This window comes from Ornithodoros turicata, chromosome 1 (assembly GCF_037126465.1).
Source record: "Ornithodoros turicata isolate Travis chromosome 1, ASM3712646v1, whole genome shotgun sequence".
Lineage (NCBI taxonomy): Eukaryota > Metazoa > Arthropoda > Arachnida > Ixodida > Argasidae > Ornithodoros > Ornithodoros turicata.
Genome location: NC_088201.1, coordinates 210,304,053 through 210,317,282, shown reverse-complemented (window position 1 = coordinate 210,317,282; position 13,230 = coordinate 210,304,053). Strand labels below are relative to the sequence as shown.

General features: G+C 44.1%; 1 protein-coding gene across 4 annotated transcripts in view; it reads right to left on the bottom strand.

Annotated features, from left to right (window-relative positions):
- The window catches only part of LOC135379020 (zinc finger protein 664-like), a 31,856-nt gene extending 19,214 nt beyond the window's left edge, over nt 1–12,642 (bottom strand). For 2 of the 4 annotated variants that reach the window (XM_064612268.1, XM_064612265.1), the window contains exons 1-5: nt 12,413–12,642; nt 12,185–12,304; nt 8,327–8,399; nt 7,983–8,233; nt 1,046–1,198 (exon numbers count right to left, since the gene is read on the bottom strand). In XM_064612268.1, the coding sequence (XP_064468338.1) occupies nt 1,046–1,198; nt 7,983–8,220 (391 nt within the window). In that variant the 5' untranslated portion in view covers nt 8,221–8,233; nt 8,327–8,399; nt 12,185–12,304; nt 12,413–12,642. Of the gene's footprint in view, nt 1–1,045; nt 1,199–7,982; nt 8,234–8,326; nt 8,400–12,184; nt 12,324–12,412 lie in introns of all 4 variants that reach the window. The other 2 variants (XM_064612266.1, XM_064612267.1) reach the window with 2 other exon arrangements.
- Nucleotides 12,643–13,230: the final 588 nt, after the last annotated feature.

Below are 13,230 nucleotides of genomic sequence, written 5' to 3'. Positions count from 1 at the left end.
GATTTTGAGGACTGACAACAAAGACAGGATTACGATTACGTGCCACACAAGTGCCTTCCGCTCTGCAAGCAACGAAAGAAGATGCTCATCATAAAATCGGCCGGCACGGCGTCCTCTTGTGTTCCGTGTTTCAGTGATGTCAATCGGCAGAACAGTTTGCAGAAGTGTTCGCTGTTTTATTCATGCGTCGATGTGATTCAACGTGTGTTGTGCTGTTCCTGGACACGACTACTATCCCACGAACAGTCTATCAACTCGGGAACTGGAATGCTTCGTGAGTTGGAGCGGTTGGAGAGTGGAGAACACTCTCGGGCTGTGTCGGATTTTGAGGGCTGTGTTCGTTTTGCTTCAAGTTCGAACTTAGTTAAGTGCGTCAACAACGCAGTGGACTTTGTATTCACAGTCCACCATGTATCAGACCTTCGAATCAGTGCTTTGTGTCAAATAAATATTTCTTTTAGCCAAAAGAAGCTTCAGTTATTTGGAATATCGGGTAACGGCGCTAGGCGTGAAATCCGGTAGAAGTCGATGGTAGCCAGAACCGGCCGAAAGCTCAGCCAAAGTTAAGACTCCTGATTGGCCGACTGGCATTGCATAATTTCTACAACGTTGCACTCTCATTGGTCGTGTGCCCAGTGTTGTGTGAATTATCTCAAACCATGGGCTCTATGGGGAGCTGTTGGAGCCTGCTAGATCCTTCCGATCGCTCAACACGTTTAAAAACGGGACCAAAAAGTGAAACACGACACAGAAAGTTGTTATACGCGTATTATTTGGACATATAAATACTAGATTCATTCGCACAAACAACAAAAACATTTTGCCGCTAAACTTAGCGCGCTGAAGTGATCCGGAACGGCAACAGTGGGATATCTAGTGGCGGCCTTCTTCGTTCCACGCTTTTCCGTGGTGAGTTTGGGGGACCTGGGTTACACTTGGTGGTGCTACACACATGTTGAATGGCTGTTGATTTCAATGGTTATTCAAGACTGCCCATGTGTCACAGCCTGGGCATATAAACTCCCTCAACCATTTTTGTATTTACCTTCTGATGCTGAGTGACGACTGTGTCCCATCTGGTCCTGTTCGGTCAACACTGCAATGTTGTAAGGCTCTGTCTTCACTTCTATGATTGGATGTTTATTCGAAGAGTCCTCTTGAGGTTCTTCTTTAATGCGACACGTCCCAGCTGTCACTCCTGCAGTAACAAAATAAAAACAGTAAAACAAAAAAAGGAAGAGGTAAGTCGCATTGCAAATCTCATGCCACGGTTTATCTCCATACCCTTTTTGAAGCTAATCACACTCTGTTGTAACCCATCCGTACACATTGCACACAAAAACGTCAGTCGACAAAACTAGAAATGCTCTGTGACTACCGTAATTTCACGTGTATTAGCCTCGGTTTATGCGCGATTTTTTTTTCTCTCACAGGCGCCCTGCGGCATATCCACCGGTGCGGCTTATCGGATGACTATTTTTCCCTGGTATTTTCCCTATACGCTGATTTCAACGAAAGGGCCGACAGTGTCCTTGCAACAGCACCGCCCTTCCAATACACAAACGATGTGTAACAGGGGCGGGTCAACAGCCGAATAGACTGACCATACTGGGGACTTCCCGCAAGCAGAAAGTGGTGACAGTGGATTCATGTCTTCTGGAAGGCCACTGACAAGTCGACCCATGAAAAACACGCAACAAGGGCAGTCCGATCTTGGAACTGACCTCCTTTGAAAGATGAAAGTCACTGAAAAGGTTAGCCAGCTGTAGGACTCGAACCCACATTTTCTCGATTGCCGGTCCAGGGCTCTACTAATTGAGCTAAGCTAACACGCCTTCTCAGCGACTTCCAGGGTGCGTCATCTGAAGGGACAAACCAGCCACTCTCTCTCACTCATCCTCCTTTCACTCTTACATTTTTTGCTCACTCATACACACATTTATACGACGGGATCGACGCAGGCGGCAACTGTTCAACATGAAAGAATTGATGTTCTGGGGCTGGAACAACATAGAAGGGACAAATACATACAAGGCCTCAACTTGCCTAAGAAATTAACGATGAAAGATGAAAGTCACTGAAAAGGTTAGCCAGCTGTAAGACTCGAACCCACATCTTCTGGATTACCGGTAATCCAGAAGATGTGGGTTCGAGTCCTACAGCTGGCTAACCTTTTCAGTGACTTTCATCGTTCATCGTTAATTTCTTAGACAAATTGAGGCCTTGTATGTATTTGTCCCTTCTATGTTGTTCCAGCCTCAGAACATCAGTTCTTTCATGACCTCCACTGTTGTTCACCATGCCGACCTCGGAGTATGGACCACAGGGTTTATGGCCTTCTCTATGGCCTCCTTTGTCCCACAAATTAGTCGCGTCGTACTGCCCGCAGCTTATCTGCGAGTGCGTTTTTTTCCGCCCGAAAATTTTCAAAATGCTCCTAAAAACGGTTCCTGCGGCTTATCTGCGGTGCGGCTTATACGTGTGAAATTACGGCATATGGGGTGAGATAGCCAGACGTATGACATCTTCCTAAGGCCATGCTCACGCTTGCCAGCTTTCTGCTCAGACTCGAACCAACCTCTTACGAGCCGCTTCCAGACGGTGCCACACCTGCGTTCACGCGCTCCAACTGGTTGGCTCTGCCCACAACCGTACAGCGAATGGTGTGGATTCAAATCCAATTGGTCGTGCTTTTTTATCAATTTATCTTTTTTTAAATCCATTATTCAAACCTAGGTCGGTTTATTTTGACAAAAGATAATCATTATGCTCAGAAAATGCCTACAGATATGTTTCTTTGGCATTAGTGAAAAAAAGAAAATAAATTTTTCCCTGACCACCAGGCTAGTTGTTAGCATGCACTGCGAGTCGGAAGGTTATACAGTGAGCCTTTTGCCAGTATTTTGTGGCACAAGACCCTCCATAGGGGTTTCCGCTTCAACATTCCGCTACAGCTTGAATAAATCTGGAGCACAGACCCAACTTCGCAGTCACCAGTCGTTTTTCTTAGTTATTCATCATTATTATTATTGTTATTGCTATTCATTAAGTCTCGTTTTCGGAAAGGACAAGAGCACTGGTTGTGTCGAGCCAGCTACATCTTAGGTCGTATAAAACCTTCACGAGATCTCCGTCTGCAAAGAAGGGTTTGTCTGCGTCAATGCGCTTTTTCAAACGTAAGTGGCAATCCAATCTGATTGCTCCAATTTCTTTTGGCTCTCATTGGCCGATCTCAATGATCTCAACGATCCAGTGTGGCGCTCATGCCTGTTTATAGCAATTTCTAGGATCAATGATCCAGCCACACAGAGGAACACTCGTTTCCTTGTATTATATTGAGCGCTCGCTCACTCTTTCTGTCTGTCTCTCTCTCTCTGTGCAAGTCCACCCCTCACCCACTTTCTCTTTCCCACGAGCATTTCCTCCTTTCCTTCTATTTCATTACCTCTCCCTCAGTTGGGATTTTTCACTACGAAAGGTGGCAACCCTAGCTACATGTGCAGGAGTTGAACCCATGCCCGGTAGTTCAATACCAAACGTAATCACATCACACCAATGGGAGTCACGTGGCAATGCTCCTCTTGCTGATTGGTTGATGCACAACCAACTTTTGAGGTTTCTACTCAGTGACAGATTCCCACTGACCACAATTGACGGTCCCGACTCACTGCCACCAGCTCTGAAGCTGGCCTGTGTGAAAGCTGCCTTACAAACACGTGTCATACTATACTGTTATCACAATAATAACACTAATATTAATTTTGTACCTTTATGTCGTAAGGCAACTACGATAATGAGTAGAGCCTGGATTTTCAGGCAAAAAAAAAAAAAAGAAAGCTTGTGTGGGGCTCAAAGTCCTGATTTGACGATGATTATTCGGAGTTTAATGGCACAAGGGCAGCTTAGGCCATGATGCGCCAAGACAGATGTTGAGCATGTACTTGGACTAAAATTATAATGATTATATTAAAACCAGACAGAAATCAAAAAGGCACAGTGACAGAAATGGGACGGATTACAGGTTATGCAGTAGACCGACGTCCTTAAAAAAAATGAAAAACACGTACGATGGGTAAGAGAGGTTCATCCCCCACCAAAAGACAAGGATGACTTGGCAAATGAAAGCGGTAAAATTCGGAAAAATAACGATGACGCTCCACCTCGTAAAGTGGGCGTGTAATGAGTAGGTGGAGTACAGTCAGCTGTACCCCACAATGCATGCATTCTGGCTGCTCTTTGCCACGCAACGAAAAACCGTGTGTCACATGCGCATGACCAAGCCTTAAAGGAGTACAGAGGACCATCCAAAAGAATTTCAGATTAAGACATCTGATGAAAGTGTGTGTGTCATTATACCGAATAGCGCGAAATGTTTTGATGTGTGCAATTTGTTTCCCAGAAAAAAACCCGCATAAACATAGCTCCGCACGTTCACCCTTAACTCGCCACTCCAGCTATAACGAGGATGAGGAGGTATGATGCCACGTCACCCATGACGGTATAAGGAGAACTCGTTCTGTTTTGCCGGTCAGTGGGGGTCAGCGCCTTGTCCCTTTGCCGCCGTAAACCTGTTTTGCCAGTTTTCCCGGAGAATTGGGGATAGAAGGAGCGGCCGAAGCATTACCGAGCAAGGAGAAAGGCTTTATCAGAACCCCGAACAGCCGACTAGCAGACGACAACGGAGTAGCAGACAACATTTCTCTAGGCCAATCAGCGAGTGTTCTCCTTAGAGCGTCAGCGCGAGGTTCCAGGCAGATCACAGGCTGGTACTGCTCTTCACCACCGTTGCGCACAGTCGCTTTTTGCGGCGTATTTTAAATTCAATTTCTACGATAATTATGACTCTGTGGTGTAAATTACTTCGCATGGTGCATCTTACTGGCCTACTTAACTGTTTTATAGGAAGAAAACTGGATGTTAAAAATGACTTCTGTGCTACTTTAAAATGATCCCCTGTAGGCGGTTTTCAACATTACAAGAGTCCTGATTTACGCACGAAAAATTACACTATAGGCATGGCACTATGAATTGATCTTTTTGCAGCTGTAGCACTGAAAGCCCCAAAAAGAAAGTGAGCAAATCAGTTTTATCTGCAGGAACAATACCGTAAGTCGTAGCTGTGACTGTTTTCCTTATCCTTTGCTGCACGAAATGTAGAATTATTGGTCCTACTGTGGTCACAAGACTTCCCGGCATTGCCACCTGTTCCACAACACTTCTCGGAAGGACTTCCATATACATAATACCATAATTTATAATACCATACCATAATACCGTAATAATACCATAATTTCATACACATTAGTCACAGCTTACGCACGATTTCCTTTTCCTTACAGGCGCTCAGAAGCTTATCCACCGGGATGACGTCCAAATAGATCATGTAAGAATAAAGCACTCAAAAATAAATCTACTTACAATATAAATATAAAGAAAATCCACACTGCTGAAATAAACTGAGAAAAAAAAAACGTTTAAGAATAAACACCTTAAAAATAAATCTTTTTAAAATCCACCGTCCCTGATTGGAGGACAGGCGACGTCTGTACGTCTGCCGCAGAAAATAGTGCGCTCGTCGCGCCTGGGGCTAGCCGGGGTGAGAAGTGTAAACGAATATCTCGCTACAGCGGACGTAGGTTGTCTGTCTGATGATGATGATGATGATGGCGGCTGCCCCTTTGTAGCGGGTGGACAGCACAGCATAAGCTGCACGTCCTAGCCTTAAAATCCTCAAAGGTCCAGTTTTCTAGACGTGTTTTTGTTACTTCAATGTTCCTTGACCCATGGCCAGTGTTGCCAAGTTAGAGGGGCGATGTCATCTGGTTTTTTGTCGGCTGGCAAATTTTTTTGGTTGCGTGTGCTGGCCAGCTTTATATCTCTCTGTCCGTCCTTTTTTTTTTCCTGTGTGTGTGTGTGCATGCTTTCTCTACCTTTCCTTTCTTGACACGGTACTGCTGGACATTTGTTTGTCGAGTTTAGATGAGCATGTCGGCGCGATGTTGCGCGTATGCTTCTCGGTGACGGTTCGTCGCTCCTTACAGAGTACGTGCTGGGTCTTTCCGATGAAATGTCTTTTTTTTTTTCGGCTGAAATTCCATACAACAGCATTGAATCCTACTTATGCCCACTGTAACAAATGAGTGTGTGTGTGCAGTCAGGTTGTGCTACAAAACTGCTAAAAAACGCGAAACGCTACAAAACTGCCGAGGCAGCCGTAAAGATTCGGATTCGAAGCGTTGTCTCCTGGCATCCACTCACGTTGCCGCCACTTAAAATCCTGCTACGTGTAACGGATAGCCTGTTCTCTCCACCATCTTACCGAAACCTGTTAGCCTAGTCGACAGCTCAGCTGGCTCAAGGGCTGAGAGTGAGTGCCCCGTATTCATACGCGCATTGTCCCCATCGCTTTAAGACTGGATATTTTGAAATCCGAACTTGTTAGGCGAAGAGATGGAATTGATGACAGTGCAAACGTGAGTACGAAACATCATAATAGCAAGTTCTGCCAAAAATAACATTGTATCACCCATAAACTATCATACGGAAAATTACTACCTTCTTACGCCTAACCATGATTTATTTTAACCGCATTTATTTTGAGGACGCGTATTTTTAAGCGGTTTATTTCACAAAATGGATTCTAAAGGGTGAAATTTTAAGCGTGGATTTTTTCATGTTTATTTCGAAAGATTTATTTCGGCGTACTGCCATCCACCCTGATCACCATTTTTTCTCCGGTATTTTCCACTTATGCTGGTTTTTAACGAAAGGGCCGACACTGTCTCTGGAACAGCACTGCCCTGCCAATGCACGAGCAATGCCTACCAGGGTGGAGTCCACATTCCAGTGGACTGACTTTCTCCACGAGACCACTGACCTGTCGATCCATGGGAAACCCCTCACTCTTGTTGCGCGTTTCTCATGCATCGACGGGGTGTCTGAGCAACTTGTACTCCACCATCAAGTTGCTGACGTCCTCGCCCGGGTTTGAACCCGCAACCTTGGGATGGGGAAGTAAACACGGTACCAACTGAACCGTCGTGGCCAGTTTTCCGAGTGGCACGTCTACAAGATCTTACTACCTAGAGCGTATAGTTTACACAGTCGACCCGCGTTTATCCGGACTTCATTTATCCGGATCCTGCGCTACGCGGACAAAAAAAACGCGGGGACGGATTTCTCCCCATGTATATTTCGCCCTCGTTTATCCGGACTTCAGCTTCCGGACTCGGACGAGAATTCCAGGGAACAGAAGTGACTAATGACCCAACGATCGGCTTCAGTTATCCGGTCATTGTCAAGGAATGACACTTGACCCACACCTAGACAAGCGAGGTCGAGAACCCTGGGTCGTGGCCTCCTTTTTACCGACACAGAAAGGGTGTTGCTAGGAAGAATTTTCTCCCTTTCCAACTTTGCCCGTTACCCAAAAGTAATCCACTGAGCAGTCCACAGGTTTTCCCGGCGATTTTAATCCAAGTGCCAGCTAGATTAATCCATGCCCCATAAAGTTTGCATGGCACGTGGATTAATTTAGCTGGCACTTGGATTAAAATCGCCGGGAAAACCTGCAGTCATTTCAGACTGAGAAGGTCCGCAACGAGGACCCCTGCGCTGCAATCACAGATGACGACGACATCGTCAGTGTCGTCGCTTCCGATAGTGTTCAACAAGAATCTGATGATGAAAGCGTGGACGGGGGCACCAGCTGTGACGGTAGAAAGTGCGCGGGCGGCACTGAGAACAGCTGTATTATTTTTAGAGCAACGGAACAATATTTCGCAAGTAAATGCCATTATCGAAGGTTTGCAAGAACTGGGTGCGTGTATGAAACAGATGACAATGTATAATTTTTCTGTGTAATGGTCAACAAAGATGCCCTTTTAGGATCACTCTGGATTTTCGTGCTTCACTTATCCGGACATTTTCACACGAAACGAAGCCGTCTGGATAAACGCGGGTCGACTGTAAAAGGATTTTACCATCAGCATCTCCTCCTGGTGAAGGCTCGTCATGGTGCTGTTGCTGTGTCTGCTGGCCCTCTTCTGGCAGGCATGCAACATCAGGTGGTTCCGATTTCACTCTCACCAGATGGCCACTGAACTCTGGGGAGAGCTGCATTTCTTGCAGTTGTGAATCGGAGTGCTTGATATGTGATGACTCAAAGACACGAGTATGTCTTGTCCCTTCCTTTATGTGGAGTAAACCGTTGGCTGTCATCAGTCACTGTTCCCTGTAAATTATGAGAAAGAGAAAAATTGGCTCCGAAAATGAACAGTTGCTGCAGGTTAAAAAAATTTGTGTATCAATTAGAGCGCCAACTCACCGTTTGTCAGAGAGCCAGCCCTGTCTTTAAGGGTTTCCAGTCAAGACAGACGACATTGCCAGAGAGGAGTACCCTGTAGAGATTGTTTCTTAAGAAGCTCAGTGCTCGTGGAAAGGTAACCCTCTGTGACAGAGGGAACGCAGAGATAAGGCCCTTCCTTTTCTGCTGCCGCAAATCCTGAATTCCGCAGCAGGGAACTATGAATTCTGCATTCTTCCGCGGTAAAAGGCAACTTGCCCTAGTTCAGACAGAAAATACTACTCTCTGTTAGCTCTTAGTGTGGAGGAACACGGTTACAGCTCCAGAAACTTTTGTGACTTAGCATAACGAGATACATTGTGCTTTCTTCTGAGAGGGAGTGACGTTTGTCACTGACTATCAAATTGTACATGCTGAGTGACCTCTCTGCATGTACAGAGTTTACTGTCACACACAGGTACTTGACAGCTATGGACACCGAAGCAGGGGCCAGTAATTGCACTCCACTCGAGAATCCCAGAGAGTTGAGGGTTAGAGAGAGGAGTTACAGTCTTGTTTCAGCACACAGTTGGGGCCACATCACGGCATGGTGGCCTTATCCGGTTGGCGCATCTACGCTGTAACGCAAGCCAACCCGGTGCGAACAAAATCAGTTCATCTCGCGCATAAACTGAGTTAAGCGCGCGGTTTCTGCAAAATTTTGTGCAAAACCTCATATTTCGCGGAAGACCCACAATTCCGCGAATTTTTGCAGAATCGTGGAATCTCAGAAAAAGAAGGGCCTTACGCAGAGACAACCACAAATTCTTTCGGGTTACTCCCAGCATCAGCAGAGCAACTGTGCAAACTTTTTCTATCACCCTTTTTACTCCCCGCTCGGGTCAGGTCACTCCCAGGTCGCTGCTGTTTTGACTCATTTGAATGTCAAAGCTCGGGGACAGACGTTGTAACTCGTGTTTCAGGATTTGTAATTTTAGGTAATCAGTCGTCTCGTAATCGCACGCTCTCTTCGACAGCATGTCCCCATGGCCATAGAACTCGGCTGCAAAACCGACGTCTGTACTGATCTTGTAATTTCTGTAATTTAGAAAATTCTGTAAAGACTAAAAATTAGAGGTGGGACGAATCCAGAATTTTGCGAATCCGAATCCAAGGAAGGTTCTACGAATCCATGAATCTTTCGAATCCTTTCTTTAAAAAGAGTTTGAAAAGCCAAGAAAGAAGAAAAGAAACTACTACTGGAGAGTGTTTTGAAGCAGACTATAACACATTTGTTTAATGAAAAAGAAAAAAAAACAATAATAGTTCAGTTTCGGGTGAAACTATACCCATATAGTATATCCAGTGATGGCCAGTAGTTAACTACATGTAGTTAAACTACTAGTTGAACTACCTGATTGTAGTTAAAAGTAGTTATCAACTACTTGCAGAAATGTAGTGGTAACTACTAGTTGAACTACTATTTTGAGTAGTTAACTACAGTAGTTAGGTTACTGAAGGCGCCAACTACTTCTGATTTTGCCGCAAGCTTTACGGCACGATTGTGCTTCCGACATTTACCTTGAGTCACTTGTTTGATGAGAACGGAGGTGCAGAGCAATTGTGTCGTGCATGTGTACCAAATCTTCACTTTTAATGCTGGTCTAGCGAAGCCTCATTTGCTGCGAAATAATTCTGCAACTTAGTTTATCGCGTAGGCACAGAAAGAATCCCGCCGCAAGCTTTGTATTTGACGATCGTAGCAATGGCATGAGACAAAGTTTGTTATTGCTTCTGACTCATATTTAGGTGTCCAAGAACACTACAAGGGATTGGTGTTGGTGGACAACGTTACGTTGTTATAGATGTAGTTAAACTACATTGCAGTAGTTAAAAAAGTAGTTTTAACTACTCCCCTGAAAAGTAGTTGAACTACTAGTTAAACTACTCAATCGCAAAGTAGTTAGTAGTTATAGTTAAACTACTGTAGAAGTAGTTAGTGGCCATCACTGAGTATATCTAACATATTGTTCATCGACTATGAGAAATTAATAAATTCTCGTGTCTGAATTATTTCCATCAAGCTAAAGCAAAAATCAAAAGCGGAACCATGTTACTTTTAAACTTGTAACGTAACAGTTCCTGCCTGAACTCTTTCAGTTCAGAGCAATGTAAACAAAAAAGACAAGAAAACACCTGTCGGCCAATGAGGCTTTCGGCGGACTCCCGAGGCGTGAAAAAGAAACGAACAAATGTGGTCGGTGGATTCGAAAGATTTGATTCGCCATTTTGGGCACTGGGATTCGTGGATACGCGGATTTGGTTGGCACATCCCTACTAAAAATAAACACCCTGTATGCAGAGGTACCAAGTTTTGTCACGGGCTCACAGCTCAGTAAAAGAATAATAAGAAAAAAAAAAAAAAAAAACAAGGACGTCTGTAGGCACCGAAACGGAAATAAAAAGAACAACGGTTGTGAATCCCTATTCCAAGGAGTCGAATCCACAAAGCTATGAACCTCGAATCCTTCCCTTAAAAAGCGTATGAAAAGCCACAGGGAAAAAAGCACTTCTACCGGAGAATGTTTTGAAGCAAAATTTGATATTTTTGTCTAATGACAAAACTAACTGAATAACAGTTCACTTTCAGGGAAAAAAATATATCCGTATACAGTCAAACTCCTTTACAACGAAACTCAGGGGACAGCAAAAAAAATTCGCAGTAAAGGTATTTTTGTTAAAAAGGATGTCCATTATTGGACCTATAGGGCTCCAGCGGGACCGCAAAAAAATTTGCTGTAGTGGTATTTTCGTTAGAAAGGTGTTCGCTATAAAGGAGTTTGACTGTACTCGTTCTCAAATGTAATTTATGCAACACGTCGTTCGTCCTCTACGGGACATAACTATACGTAAACCCTCGAGCCTGAATTCTTTCCATAAATCTGTGAAACAATCGAAAAGTAAAATCGCACAAATTTTCCAACTTGTAACCCAAGAGTTCTTTGCCTAAACTGCTTCGGTGTGAAGCAATATTAACAGACAAACAAGAAAACATACACTGGCCAATCAGGATTTCGGCGCACTCCTGATGGCAAACAAACAAAGAAACAAAAAAGAAAGCAGAGAAAGAAAAAGACAAAAAGCAAATGTGGTTGGTGGATTCAAAAATATTCGACATGCCGTTCTCTCTTTTTTTTTCTTTCTGCCATTGCGATTCGGAATCCCAAATCCCTGCCTACGATTCGTGGATTCAGAGGCCCATCCCTAGAACTTGTAATGGAAACTGAAACGGAGGCAGTAACGGAAACGAAAAAAGATTCCGTTAAATTCCCCCGGATGCTGTCCATGATCACATGTCATGTCTGTTGTCTAGTGTTTAGCTCATAATGCATTTTTTAAAATATTTTCCTGAGCTTGCGACCGTGTGTGCTTGGAGAGGTACTGTGGATCACGTAGTACTAATTAGGAATACAAGAATAGTGTGACTGGTGGATATTGGGGAAGACAGCCCGGCAAACAGCTACACGAGAGCCATCAAAGTCTTCCACGAAGGTGACGTTGCCCAGACAACACCACCCGCCTTTGCCCTATGTGTACAATTTTTCAAATTCTTTTCAGAGAATCGAGGTTTCTTTTGCGTCGGTTATTCGGATGTTCTTACGCAGAGTTATAAAAACCAGAGGTACAGAGAACATGATAGCATGTACATCTTAATGGTGATGCAGTTCTTTTTGCTTATATTCACGCAAAGAAATAACCAGTCCTGATAGCGGTTCTTTCAAGGGTACACGTATTCAGGCTTCGTTGTAGTTTCGAAAACTCGCAAAAAAGTTAGAACACCTGTTGCAACATTTCATTATATCCGCAGGGCGATGTCACACGGCTAGATATGGAACTCACTGTTTTCTGAAGATGAAGCCTCGTTTTTCACACTTGCTTGTGCACGGTATCTGTGCCCTGTTCCTTGAGGTTGTTCTGTTCCGGGTGCTCATCCCCAATTGTCGTTCGTCTCAGACGATCCTGGAGCAGTATGTTACCACTGAGCAAAATATCTCATCAATAATGATAACGACGAGTATGTAGATTTACACGTAAAAGCAATTAAAAAAAAGGGGAAAAAAAACGTACCGGGAAACAAACAAAGGACGACACAATACACAGCGGAGCGCACACGTAGATTTACGCGCGTCATGTCAGTTTAGTCAACAGTGAAGATTCCCATGTCATCTCCGTTGACAGATACCCACGTTGCTTTTGCTTCGAAGTGAACAGTAAAGGTTCCTTCTAAGTGACACTCCAAGCTACTTTGCCATTACTAGAAGCGTACTAGAAGCTTTAAAGTTTGTATCGATCATGTTTACATGGTTACTTACCGCCATTGAAGAAAGGAGGAAAGAGTGGAGTCGATATCGATGCATGAGTAAAAAAATTGATGAAATATAATGATACGCCTGAGAACAATAAAATTGCTATTTCTGTAATGTATCTTGCAGAATTTAATTCCCGGTGTCATTGAACTCGTGTTATTTTTCATGTACGCAACAAAACAAGTGCGTTGATCACGGCGGTTATCGTCGTCTGCTATGGCGATGTGCTGGATTAAATAAATAACGCGAGTTCAGTGATATCGGGAAATAAATTCAATATAGGTGCTAGGAAACATATCATCATATTTTATTCCTTTTTCTTCACCCATGCAACGACATTGGCACCATTCTTTCCTTTTTTCCTCTGGGCGGCGGTACGTGTTTTTAGTAATGAAGCATTAGAAATATGGTGCTCTGTCAGTGTAAGCGATATACGGATCTGCACCGTTTCCATACCATAAATCTATCCTAAATTATCACCAAACTAACCCAGGACACTACAAACAAGTTAGTTACTGTACAAGGAACGGAGATTGTCGCGCGTTCGGGGTAGCTTGCCTGGCCCTCCCAACTTCATTA